Genomic DNA, 13,724 nt, shown 5'->3' with positions numbered 1-13,724 from the left:
TTAAAAATTAAATTAATGTCAACAATCATTTTATTTAGTGAAAAAGACAAACATCAAACATTTTGTAGCTTTCCATCACCGAAGAGAACTTAAAAGTTTAAACATCTCTCAAATAATTTTCTTGCACAAAAAGAAATTCTCTTTAAAACCCCAAGCACCAAATATTAGCCAATCAAACCCAAATTCAATCTCTGTTTCTCTGCAAGTAACCATTTTCTTAAAATGTTCAGAAATCAGTATGATACAGATGTAACGACATGGAGTCCTGCAGGACGACTCTTCCAAGTAGAGTATGCCATGGAAGCAGTGAAGCAAGGTTCTGCTGCAATTGGTCTTCGATCCAAAACTCATGTTGTTTTGGCATGTGTTAACAAATCTCAGTGTGAACTTTCTTCTCATCAGCGCAAGATCTTTAAAGTTGATGATCATATTGGTGTAGCCATTGCTGGTCTTACTGCTGATGGCCGGGTTCTTTCCAGATATATGAGATCTGAATGCATTAATTATAGTTTCACTTACGAGTCTTCGCTCCCTGTTGGTCGACTTGTTGTTCAACTGGCTGATAAAGCCCAGGTTTGTTTCTTTATCCTTTTATTCAAAATCTGTTTAGAATGTTATTTTTGTTTTTGTTTGTATTGTCACATATTTGTTGGAATTGGTATTTGGTTTCTTTTTAGGGTTTTGATGTTTTTGTATATGTTATTTTGTGATTTTGAAATGAATGGAGGAGGAGAATTCCTGTGGACGAAGGCAATTGGAAATGAGGTATTGGTTTGTGTAGCCGAGATTTCAATCTTTTGGACATAAAGCATTGGCATTGTTGTTTTTCTAGTGGTAATTTGTAGAATCCTGCTTTAATGGTGGCGGAGGTGGAGCGGAGGGACAGGAGGTGTTGTGCCTCTCTTCAATAGGGTGTACACCATAATACGGAAAAGTATCCAATTCATGATTAACTTTGAGATCTTGTGCTGCTCTAAGCTTCACGTCCTGAATTTTCACACTATTGTCCTGTTGCTTGATAGTATGTCAGATGTTTTAAGATAGCAGGAGGCTATTATTGCTGTTAGGTGCTTTACCTCAATCTGGTAATTTTATTGCAAGTATAGTTCATAGCTTTTAGGAAGCTTAGTCAATGACACACCTTATAATCATATGATTATGTAACTTGACCTACTTAGATTATGTAAATGCAAAGTACTTTTGGTCAGCCTTATGTAAACCATAAGTATGAGCAACAATATCACTGATGCCTCCCTCTCTGATCTTTATCTTTGCTTCATGAGTCGACTTATTTCTTAAAAGGCAGAGAAAACCCACCTTCTAAGAGAAGCTATCTAGTGAAAAGTTTTATGACATCAGCTCTAGGTTCCAATGCGTATGGACATTGAAGAAATAGGTGCTCATGAGACTCCTTTTCATCCCGACATGGAACACACATTTCTTAAGTATGAATTCCCCATTTGAATAGCCTATCCTTTGTGTACAATCTTTCTTGAAACAACAACCAAAGTATGAAGGTCCTCTTCGGAGTAGTCTTGTTCTTCCATATTAATCTCCACCAACTTGGCTTAACCTATCTTTTAGAAATGCAGAACAAGGTATTACGCTGATACATTCACCTCTTAACTAGTGTAATTATTAAATGAACTTTGGGTATGATGGCATCATATATAATCCTCTTTGAAATCCTTTTTTCTTAATCCATGGAGAATATTGAAATTATAGTTCAAGACCTAGCACAGTGTAACATAATCGCTAGCTAATTCACTTTTTGAATTTCCGATCACTCAAATTTTCCCAAGAATAGCCCAAAACCGACCACAATTTGCTTTTTTTTGATTCTCGATTGGCTAGGAGATTAACGAATCATATAACACTTGCTTCACCTTTAAAAGATGTATCTTTAGTTGAAAACTTCAAGGCCTAATAAAAATCCATCTGCTTAGTTAAGATGCCCAAATTTTTTATAGCGACTTTCCTTTGGGTTTCCCTACACCATTATGAAAAGGGGACCTTATTATCTCCCTCTTTCTATCTGCCTACTACTCTTTATGACTCTCTCTACTCACCCTCTTAAACAAGAAACTTTAGGGAAAACTCAAGGAGCTGGAAGGCACATTCAAGAAATTTATCTTGCTTGTGCGAGAGGTAAGTATTTGGTTCTTGTAGTTTGCAGTTTACCATCATTACCCCAACAGTATAATTATATTGCAGGGGAGACATTTCCCCTTTCCTTATATTTTTATGCTGGGAAGACATGATCTTATATTTATACCATAGGGGTTAGTCTCTCCCCTTTCCTTGTAGCAACGTAAGAAGTATACAAGTTCAATAAAGTTGGTTAGAATGACATTTTATCATAAGCTAATTATTGTTTGCTTGTTGGAAGTGATGGTTATATTGTTGACAAGGGGATGGGGGAAAGCTTTTATGGTGGTTGAATCAATATCACTGTATGGTAATAGTTCTATGATTGACCTGTTATGAATTGCAAGTTTTGCTTCATCCTAGATTTGGAAAATTTAGATAGATTTGCTAGGTGTTAGCCTGGTAGGTGCTTTAATCCTCATGAACTTGCAGTTGTTTTTTTTTATATTTATTGTTTCTTCTTTCGGATTTAGAAGCCTGAGGCCTGATTGCTAAATGGATAAGTAGTACCAGGTTGTGCCACTGCAAAAATAGCTAAAAATATATAATGTAGCAATTGAGGACGATGAATTTAGACAATCAGGATTCAATATTTTATGCTATAGGCCACAAAGTATAGATGTTTTATATCTTAGGTTTGGATCATGTCCTTAGGACCTTATCTGAATATCGTTTGTTAGAGTTCTATTGATATGAACCTGTCAAAAGCTGCTTATGAGTGGATAGTGGAGAAATAAGCCTACCTGTAGCTTCCATATTGTATTGCTTTTTTTTTTTTCCCCTCGTAATTCTTGTACTTCATGAAGTGTGATGGCATTTCAATCCTATTGGTATATGGGTTTGTTCATCTCATGTTGACCAAACCAATGGTGGATGGGTCATGGATGGTTAGCTGGCCATTGGATGAAAATAAGATTCCATAGCAGATCATGCAAAACAAGTCTAACTTCGTTTTGCTGATGTTAAGTGATGGTTTGACCTCATTGTCATTGCTCCCCTTTTGAAAAATGATAATGGTTGACAATTACTAAAGGATTCTAGTTTATGTTGAAAAAGAAGGGTATGCATATCATTTGACAGTAAGGGTGCATATTTTTTTTCATTTATTTTTCACTCGTTCTATATTTGGATTTTAAAAAAGGCTTTTTACCATCTGCTCATTCCATGAAACATTATTGTTTATAACAAATGCTCCAAAACCTACTTTTTGATCTTTTGAGAAAAAAAAATCTTGTAACTCCCTCAAGGGATATTGATTGAATGTTTTTGACCAATTTCAAAGCAATGTTTTGACTTCAAATATTACAATCACATTTAGATTCCCACCTAGATATTGAAGTTTTAAGAAGTTTACAGAAAGTAATGAAGGGAAATCCAACATGTCTACTCTTTAAAGTTGTCATATACTCTTTGTGATCCATGTGCTGCTGCATTAATACTTTTCTCGTTTAGTTTGGGAACTATTCAGTTTCCTTTATGATTGTGTTTTCTTTGACATGCAATGGAAGTAGTTTGTGACATTTTGCGTTGTACAGCAGTTCAAGTAAATCTTATATCTTGCATGGAGCAAATTTATTATTTTTCCTTCTCTATTTTTTCTGAAAATAGAATATTTTCATTTTAGAGCACCAATGAACTTTATTTCCAACAGCTTGTCTCTTGAGAGACCGTCTCTCTGAGAGACGTTTCTCAGGTCCAGGCCCTGCCCATGAAAGCTTAATGCCTAGTCTTACTCTACGTTTTCCTTTATGGGCCCGCCCAATTAGAGATGGTCTCTCACAAGAATTTGTGTATTTCCAAACCGATTATAATGGGCTGCCTTCATTGTTATGCCTTATGCTGTAAAAAGGGGCTCATTGGCCATTGCCCTGTATTAGTGTTCGCTACTATGACAATGAGCTTAATATCTTCTTGACAGGTCTGCACTCAACGTTCTTGGAAGCGACCTTATGGTGTTGGTCTTTTGGTCGGTGGTTTAGACGAGTCTGGAGCTCATCTATACTATAACTGCCCAAGTGGAAATTACTTCGAGTACCAGGCATTTGCTATTGGGTCACGCTCACAGGCTGCAAAAACTTACATGGAACGGAAATTTGACACATTTAATGATGCATCACCACAAGAGTTGATCAAGCATGCACTCTTTGCTATAAAGGAAACCTTGCAGGGAGAGAAGTTCACGAGCTCCATTTGCACAGTCGCTGTTGTGGGAGTCGGGGAACCATTCCATGTATTGGATCAACAGACAGTCCAGGATCTGATCAGCTCATTTGAGATAGTCGAGGAAGAGCCCCCTGATGCCGAGGAAATAGATGCTGTTCCAGAGGCGGAAGATGGGGCTGCTCCAGCTTCTGACCAGGGTGCGCCTGATCAGGGTGCTGCTCCTATGGAAGAATGATACTCTATAGTTTTCATTATCCTTTGTGGCGTCAGGACTGATTAGAGAGACTAGTGAGGATATTGAATGTGATGAGCATCATTTGAGAATCTTTTCTCTTAATTTGTGCATCTTTTTATCTTCGTTTGTTCTTCAATGCCGATGTGTTTAGTGGAAACCGCGGACACTGAGTGTTGGACTTGGAGGCATGATGTCCCTTGGATGTCAAATGTGCAATTTATGAGGTTTGGCCACTTTTGCCTCGCCTTAATCTCATTTGGTTAGATTTGCCATTGATCGAGTATATCCATATTATACATTTTCGAAATAGGGCATTTTTAATATGAATAAATTAAAGGCCATCATAACAGACAATAAGTGTAAGGTTGGTGTATAATGTTTGTAAATAAGGGTCAATAAAAAATAATTGTTTTATTAGTACAAAGATAAGGTTATGTATAATCAATTACAAATTCTTGTGTGTAAGAGAAGGTTATAGAAAGGTTATAGGTGATAAAAGAGTATTGTGTTTTAAGTCTATTTTGTAGAGCTTAGATTCCAAAATTGTGAAGCAGAGAATGGAGAATGTTTACTTAGTTTTACAAGAGAAAGAGAAGAGAATAGGAGGGACTAGTAAGGAACACTCACTTACTTAACTAGTTAGGGTGTATTTAACTTAAGGAACACTCACTTCAAAGTTAGAGACTCTTGATGCTTCATTGCCTTGGCTTTTGGTGCTTTGAATAACCCCATAAGAGCTTTGTGGTTGCATGCACTCCTCGGTCATTTTATTATTTATGACTACACTTCATCAATTTCGAGTGATGCAAGTAACAAAGGAACCAAACTTGAATGGACTTTGAACACTAAATGAACCCATTGGATTTTCTTCAAAGGACTTGGACAAGAACACACTATTATGACTTGGACTAAAACCTTCTTGGACTTGATCATTAATAACCATAATACTCGAATTTGCATCAGCTTTTCTGTGAGACGTTCTTTATATATAGGCTAAATAGTCCAATTAATACAATTATTAGCACACAATCTCTTTGTTTTGAGGTCGTTTCACGAGATATTTAAAAACAAAGTTTGAGGCTTACAAAATGTATAATTGCTATTTTTTTTTGTAATTTAAAACCATAAAAAATTAAAAAAAGGTAAGTATTGTAGCCAAATAGCTGAATTTTGTTGAAGATTGACTTATTGGAGTTTGAATTTATCTTTGACTAATCCAATATAATAGCTCTAACTTATTTTTTCATCACCTTCTCATCTTCATTTCTCTAACCTTAAGGTTTTAACAAAGGTGCTAATTCTACTTCAGAAAAAGTTTGTTACATAAAATGAGTGAATAAAAAGAAAAATTATTAGAAAGTACTTGAAAAGAATGACATTTATTTGGAAAGTACTTTGAACAAGTTTTGTTTGTCAAAAAGTAACTCAAAAATATTTATTTATTTAAGTGTTAAAATTTGATTGACTATTATTAAAATAAAAATGGTTATTATTGTTAAGTATATATATTTTTATTTAGAGTAGGCTAGAGAATCTCTACTAATAAGAGGTATATTTGTTTTATATTTAGATACATTCTCATTTATGATGGTCTTATTGAGAAACAATTTTAAATTTGGTTAAATCGTCAAGTTAAATCAATTAAAACATTAAATTTTATATATATAATAATTGCTTTAGTAGATTTGACTCCTTGTATGGACATGTTTTGTTGTGATACTACCTTATACAGGAGCTGATCATATATTTAACAAACAATGAATCTCCAATGAGACGGCCTAAGCTGTGCGACTAGCCCAGACCCAGTAAATTTCTTTCATCATTTTAGTTCTAATATACCAATTTCAAGACATAAAAAGTCAATTTTAAAATTTAAAAGGCCAATTTTAAGACTTAAAAAACTAATTTTTGAAATTTTAAATACCAATTTCAATATTTGAGTCATCCTATTTTAAATTTAGGTTGAGAATTTTAAGCCTTAAAATGGTTTTAAGTCTTAGAGTTGGTCTTTAAGTCATAAAATTGCACTTTTTATGTCTTGAAATTGCCGATTTCCGTGACTTAAAATGTTAATTTTGAAGCCTTGAATTTGTCTTAAGTCTTGAAAAAAATATGTTAGCTAGCCCAATGAAGCGCTTCTCACAAGTGAGATAGTCTCACCTAAGATTTTATGTTTAACCAATCACAAATTCTCAAATGATACGATCTCACTTTGAGACCATCTCTATTGTGGTGACCCAATGTGTATTGTCACTTATAATTTTAAAGCGACTAATTACTTCCTCCATTCCACTATACTTGCTACATTTGACTTTTTAAGCATTCCAATGTGTTTATATTGAACTATACACATCTAAAAATTATTAAAAGTTAATATTATGAAAACATGTGATTAGATGATTCAAACAAGATCTCACTTGACTATAATTAGGGAAGGCAAAATGCGCGGGTGGATGCGGTATGCCCTCCCTTACCCATACCTATCTAACATTTCCATACCCACACCTATCCATCACCCTTATCGGGTAAAATTTCCATACCCTTGCGCTGTCCTCTCGAGTATGCATTCAAATCCATCCCCACCCACTATGGTCAATTGGGTACCTGTCTCACATTCACTCAAAGTTCGCATTATATACCTCATAAATTCTTACAAATTTCAATTGTACATCTATTTTTTTTAAATCAAACAATGTAATAAGATAAAATTAATACCATAATTTTTTTTCAATAGCTATTTAATAAAAATATACAAATGAATATAGATTAATACATTTTAGATATAGGGTGGCCGACTATAAGGCAGGTTGGGTAGGTATGGGCCTAGTAAGATCTCATATCCACCACATATCGACTACCCATGGCGGGTAGGACTTTTCATACCCATACCCAAATCACTACCCACCAAATTCATAACCCATACCCGCCCAACCGGTGCGGATGCGGTGCAAAACCCGTAAAATTTTACCCGCTTGTCATCCCTAACTATATTTTTTCTTACACATTAGCCATAATATATAAAATAAACTTGACGATGAATAGTGCTAATAAACGTAATGTTGCAAGTATTTCAGATAGGAAAAGTATAACCTTAAAGTGATCACTTGTGAAGTTGCAGTTTTAGAGTAATCACTTACAATTTTATAGTAATTATTTTTTATAGTCTTAAAGAATTAGTTCTAACCTTAAAGTCACCTACAATCTTAAAATGATCACTTACAATATTAAAGTGATCACTTACAGTCTTAAAGTGATCACTTCGAGTTTAACATGAGCACTTTGTATAGAGTGATCATTCATAACCTAGCTTAAAGCGATCACTTATAATCTTAAAGTGATGACTTATAATTCTAAAATGATAAATCACAAAATTAGGTTGATCGTAAAGATTCGTTTAATGATGAGACGACCTCATATAATACTTGGTTTACTTCTTGTTAGCAAATTAGTTCTAAAAGAGGTTCAAAACAGACTATACAATCCGATATTCATTCGACCTTATATCAAAACCTGATTTGACCCAACTTAAAAATAGATTTATAATTATATAAAAACCAACGTGAATACAAAATTCGATTATAAACTGATTCAAAACACCCGATTTTGAATCAATCCGATAAGGCGAGTAATCCGTTTTCATTTCGAACATGTATGGAAGCACTTTAAAACTTTTTTCGTCAGGCAACATAACTTTTGCCGTGGAGTATATTACTTAATTACTTCACCCATCTGTCGCTTTATTTTTCTTGCCCAAAAAGAAATCCTCATCAAAACCCCAGGCCCTAACCCCAAAAATTAGCTAATCAAATCAAATTCAATCTCTGTTTCTTTGCAAGTAACCATTTTCTTAAAATGTTCAGAAATCAGTACGATACAGATGTAACAACATGGAGTCCTGCAGGACGACTCTTCCAAGTAGAGTACGCCATGGAAGCAGTGAAGCAAGGTTCTGCTGCTATTGGTCTTCGATCCAAAACTCATGTTGTTTTGGCTTGTGTTAACAAAGCTCAATCTGAACTTTCGTCTCATCAGCGCAAGATCTTTAAAGTTGATGATCATATTGGTGTAGCCATTGCTGGTCTTACTGCTGATGGCCGTGTTCTTTCCAGATATATGAGATCTGAATGTATTAATTATAGTTTCACTTATGAATCTTCGCTTCCTGTTGGTCGACTTGTTGTTCAACTCGCTGATAAAGCCCAGGTTTGTTTTTATCCTTTTATTCGAATTCAGTTTAAAATGTTATTTTGTTTTGTTTGTATTGTTATGTATTTGTTGGAATTGGTATTTGGTTTCTTTTTAGGGTTTTGATGTTTTTGTATATGTTATTTTGTGATTTTGAAATGAACGGAGGAGGAGAATTCATGTGGACGACGGCAATTGGGAATGAGGTATTGGTTTGTGCAGCGGATTCCAATCTTTTTGATTAAAGCATTGGCATTGTTGTTCTTCTAGTGGTAATTTGTAGAATTCTTCTTTAATAGTGGGGGAGGCGGAGCGGAGGGACAGGAAGTGTTGTGCCTCTCTTCAATAGGGTGTACACCATTAGACCCTATGGGGGCATGTTTGGCAATCGGGGTGGAAATTTGGAGAGTTAAGACTTAGACTTGGATTGCCTTAGTGCACCTTAAGACCTTTTAGACATTGTCTGCCAGGTAAAGAAAATCGATTTAAAATAAGTTACTAATGATTTTTAATTGAGTTGGTGTATGGGGGTTTTCATTGGATAAGTATCCAATCCATGATTTGGTTGGCAATCTTGTCTGCTCTAAGCTTAATTTCCCAATATTCAACACTATTCTCTTGGTTGCTTAATAGTATGTCAGAAGTTCTCAAAGAGCTGGAATGTATGGTGGTTGTTAGGTGTTTATCTCAATTGGACAATTTTTATATCTCATAGCTTTTAGGAAATTTAATCAATGACACACCTTACGATCATATGATTGTGTAACATGACCTATTTAGGGTATGCAAAACAAAGTAGCTTTTAGTCAACCATATGTAAAATAGAAGTTTGAGCAATAATATCAACGATGCCTAATTTTATGGCTTTAGCAATGTGTAATGACTAATGAGTTGTCGTCTAAGAAATGCGTTTATAGTGAAAAGTTTCATGACAGGAGCTACTTTGTTTTTTCCTGGCACACAACATACATCTCATCAGTGTGAATTCCTCATTTGAATAACATATCATCTGTGTACGTTTTTTTCTTGAAACAACAACCAAAGTATGAAGGTCCTCTTAGGAGAAGCCTTTTTCTTGCATATAAGTTTCCACCATCTTGGCTTTACCTATCTTTTAGAAATACAAAACAAGCTACTGCTCTGATATATTCATCTCTCGATTAGTGTTGTTATTGAATGAATTGTGGATATCATTATTTATAATCTTCTTTGAAATCCTTTTTCATACTGCACCAAGATTATTGAAATTAAAGTTCAAGACCTGTCCTCTAAAAGATCTATTTAAAGTTGAAAACTTCAAGGCCGGCCTAAGAAATATCCATTTTGTTCAGCTAAGATGCCCAATTTTCAAATAGCAACCTTCTTTTGGGTTTTCTTACACTACTAATGGAAGAGAGGACCTTATCTCTTCATTTCTATCTATCTACTACTCTCTATGATTTTCTCCACTCACCTACTCAAAGAAGGTATTTTTGGGGCAAACTCAAGGGGTTGGAAGGATCTTTGAAGAAATTTATCATGCTTTTGGTATAGGTGAGTATTTGGTTCTTGTAGTTTGCAGTTTACTATCACTACTCCAAGGGTATATTTATAGTGCGCCATTCTACTTAATTTTTGAACTAGGGGAGACATGATCTTATATCTATACCATAGTGGATTACAGTCTCCCCTTTCCGTGTGGCAACTTATGAAGTTTAAGAGTTCAATGAAGTCGGTATATCAACGGAATTTAGTTTAATGAGTATATTGCTTGTCAACAATGCTCCTTGTCTAGGAATGGAATTTTCTAATTTGTTGTTTTTTCAATTCCCTTTAGCTTTTAAAGGCGCGAGGCGCTCTAACGCGCTAAGGGTCTTAGAGGTTCTAGGCCTTTTGGTTTTGGGGAGGTGGAAAAACAATTTTCAAACTCCAAAAAATATGCTTAAAAAAGAAGAGAAAATATATTTGTTGGTTGTCTTCATCAAATGGACTCTTTTTGAGACTAGACTACAAGGCACTATGAGGCGCTTGACTTGGGTGCCACAAACTCTGAGGCATTTGGATTTGTACCTTCTTGCCTTTTCAAATAACTAATATGTAGATTCATTTCTGTATATAATGTAAGGAACTTCAATTTGGATTTGTAGCATTTGGTTTCTACAACATAAGAGCACATAATGTGCAAGATTGATTTACATTACTAATAATATGATGAGTAATATTTCCCAAATTTGTTGACATGTAATAATATTAAAAGCCTTTGAAGGTGCTGAAAAAAGAAAGGAAAAAGATAGGGGAAAGGACTAAAAAGAGGGGGAAAAGTGCATTGAACATTTCATCATAAGCTAATTAAGCATGTGCTTATTGGAATTTATTTGAGAAAATGGATTACTGTTGAAAGGGCCAATAAATCATTCAGAAAAGAACTTAGTTGAGTATACAGTAGAACGTGATGGTTAGAATGACATTGTTGAGGAAGGGGAAGAGGGAGGATTTTCATGATTGTTGAATCAGTATCGATGCATGGTAAGAGTTCTATGAATATGACTTAAGCACATACGTTTTGCTTCATCTTAGATTTGGTAAGTTTTAGATTGATTTGGTGAGAAGGACTTGCTATAATCCTCATGAATTTGCTATTGTTTTTATTTTTTTTAAATATTTATTGTTTCTTCTTTCACATTAAGAAGCTTGAGGTATGATTGCTTGTGTCACTGCAAATAAATAGCTAAAAATATGTAGTGTAGCACTTGAGGACGAGGGATTTAATGAATTAGGCTTTCATGTTGTAGGCTACAAAAAAAAATTGTTTTTATCTTAGGTTTGGATCATGTCTTTAGGACCTTATCTGAATATCTTTTCTTAGAGTGTTCTATTGATATGAACCTGCCAAAAGCTGCTTATGAGTGGCTAGTCTAGACAGTAAGCCTACCTGTAGCTTCCTTATTGTAGTGCTTTTCTCCCTAGTAATTCTTGTACATCATGAAGTATGATGGCACTCCAATCCTGTTGATATACGGGTTAGAAAAAGTATGTTTTCATCTCATGTTGACCCAACAAATGGGGGATATGACATGTTTAGTTATCTGGACATTGAGAATGGAAATAAGACTCCATATCGACTCACACATAACAAATCTAGCATCGTTTTGCTGATGTTGAGTGATGGTTGACGTCATTGTCACTGCTCCCTCATTGAAAATTGATAACGGCTGACAATTACTGAAGGTTTTTAGTTTATGTGAAAAAGAAGTGCATATCGTTTTACAGTAAGGGTGCATGTGTTTTTTTTTTCATATCTGGATAAAAAAAAGCACTTTACTCTGCACATTCCATGAAACACTATCATATATAACAAATGTTTCCAAACCTACTTTTTGATCTTTTGAACAAAAAAACTCTTGTAACTCTGAAGCTATATTTTTTGATTTCAAATATTGCAATCACATTTAGACTCACACAGAATCACAGTTTGTCACTGAGCAGTGTTTTAAATGTCCCATCTAGATATTAAAGTTGTAAAAAGTGTACACAAAGTAATAAAGGCAAATCGAACATGTCCACGTCTATAAAGCTGTCATATACTCTTTGTGATCCATGTGTTGCTGCATTAACACTTTCCGCTTTTATCTTGTGTACAAGTTGCAAGAGAGTGGTATGGGAACTCTTCAGTTTCCTTGCTTATGATTGTGTTTTTTTTGACATGCACTGGAAGTAGTTTGTGATATATTGTGTTGTAGAGCTGTGCTAGTAAATTTTATATCTTGCATCGGGCTCTCTTTTTATTTTCTTTTACTCTTTTTTTAATAGAATATTTTCATTTTAGAACACGGATAAACTTTATTTCTGCCTTATGCTGTAAAAAGGGGCTCATTGCCCTGTATTAGTGTTAGCTACTATGACAATGACCTCAATATCTTCTTGACAGGTCTGCACTCAACGTTCTTGGAAGCGACCTTATGGTGTTGGTCTGTTGGTCGGTGGTTTGGACGAGTCTGGAGCTCATCTATACTATAACTGTCCAAGCGGAAATTACTTTGAGTACCAGGCGTTTGCTATTGGGTCACGCTCACAGGCTGCAAAAACTTACTTGGAACGGAAATTTGATACATTTAATGATGCATCACCACAAGAGTTGATCAAGCATGCACTCTTTGCTATAAAGGAAACCTTGCAGGGAGAGAAGTTCACGAGCTCCATTTGCACAGTCGCTGTGGTGGGAGTTGGGGAACCATTCCATGTATTGGATCAACAGACAGTCCAGGATCTGATCAGCTCATTTGAGATAGTTGAGGAAGAGCCCCCTGCTGCCGAGGATGTAGATGCTGCTCCGGAGGAGGAACATGGGGCTGCTCCAGCTGCCGACCAGGGTGCCCCTGATCAGGGTGCTGCTCCTATGGAAGAATGATAACTATATATCTATAGTTTTCATTATCCTTTGTGGCGTCGGACTGATTAGAGAGGACTAGTGAGGATATTGAATGTGATGTGCATCATTTGACAATCTTCTCCTTATTTATGCATCTTTTTACCTTCGTTTGTTCTTCAATGTCAATGTGTAGTATTAAATCGTAACACTTAGTGTTGGATTTGGAGGCATGATGTCCCTTGGATGTCAATTGAGAAATTTATGAGGTCTGGCCACTTTTGCTTCGCCTTATCTCGTTTGGTTTAGCTTTGCCATTGATTGATTAAATAATTCATTATCAAATACGCTTTATTGATATGAATGAATTAAATGCTACATAATAGCCATAAGGTTAAGGTTGGTGTATGATGTTTGTAAATAAGGGTCAATCAAATACAATCGTTTTATCAATACAAAAGTAAGGTTGTGTATAGTCAATTTAGTTTGACCTTGTTTAAATGAGAACAATGATATTTAGCTTTGATTTTTAGAGATTATGATTGAGCTAACCCAACCTAGTTGCTCTAACTCATCTTTCCATTCAAACATGAATCTTTCACAATGATAGCTTCTATCTTCTCATGCTTCCTTCAAATCCATCAATAT

At 35.1% G+C, this 13,724-nt stretch overlaps 2 protein-coding genes across 2 annotated transcripts; both read left to right on the top strand.

The window, feature by feature from the left end:
- The first annotated feature begins 64 nt into the window (after window positions 1-64).
- On the top strand, window positions 65-4,811 carry LOC130798034 (proteasome subunit alpha type-1-B-like). The gene is made up of 2 exons (XM_057660879.1): window positions 65-573; window positions 4,067-4,811. The coding sequence occupies exons 1-2, from the start codon at window positions 223-225 to the stop codon at window positions 4,544-4,546; spliced, it is 831 nt and encodes a 276-aa protein (XP_057516862.1). The 5' UTR covers window positions 65-222; the 3' UTR covers window positions 4,547-4,811.
- Window positions 4,812-8,211: 3,400 nt separating this feature from the next.
- LOC130798032 (proteasome subunit alpha type-1-B-like) lies at window positions 8,212-13,384 on the top strand. The gene is made up of 2 exons (XM_057660878.1): window positions 8,212-8,749; window positions 12,639-13,384. The coding sequence occupies exons 1-2, from the start codon at window positions 8,399-8,401 to the stop codon at window positions 13,116-13,118; spliced, it is 831 nt and encodes a 276-aa protein (XP_057516861.1). The 5' UTR covers window positions 8,212-8,398; the 3' UTR covers window positions 13,119-13,384.
- The last annotated feature ends 340 nt before the right edge of the window (window positions 13,385-13,724 follow it).

The sequence above is a fragment of the Amaranthus tricolor genome, chromosome 13 (genome assembly GCF_026212465.1).
Source record: "Amaranthus tricolor cultivar Red isolate AtriRed21 chromosome 13, ASM2621246v1, whole genome shotgun sequence".
NCBI classification, from domain to species: domain Eukaryota; kingdom Viridiplantae; phylum Streptophyta; class Magnoliopsida; order Caryophyllales; family Amaranthaceae; genus Amaranthus; species Amaranthus tricolor.
This window is presented reverse-complemented; position numbering and strand designations above follow the sequence as displayed.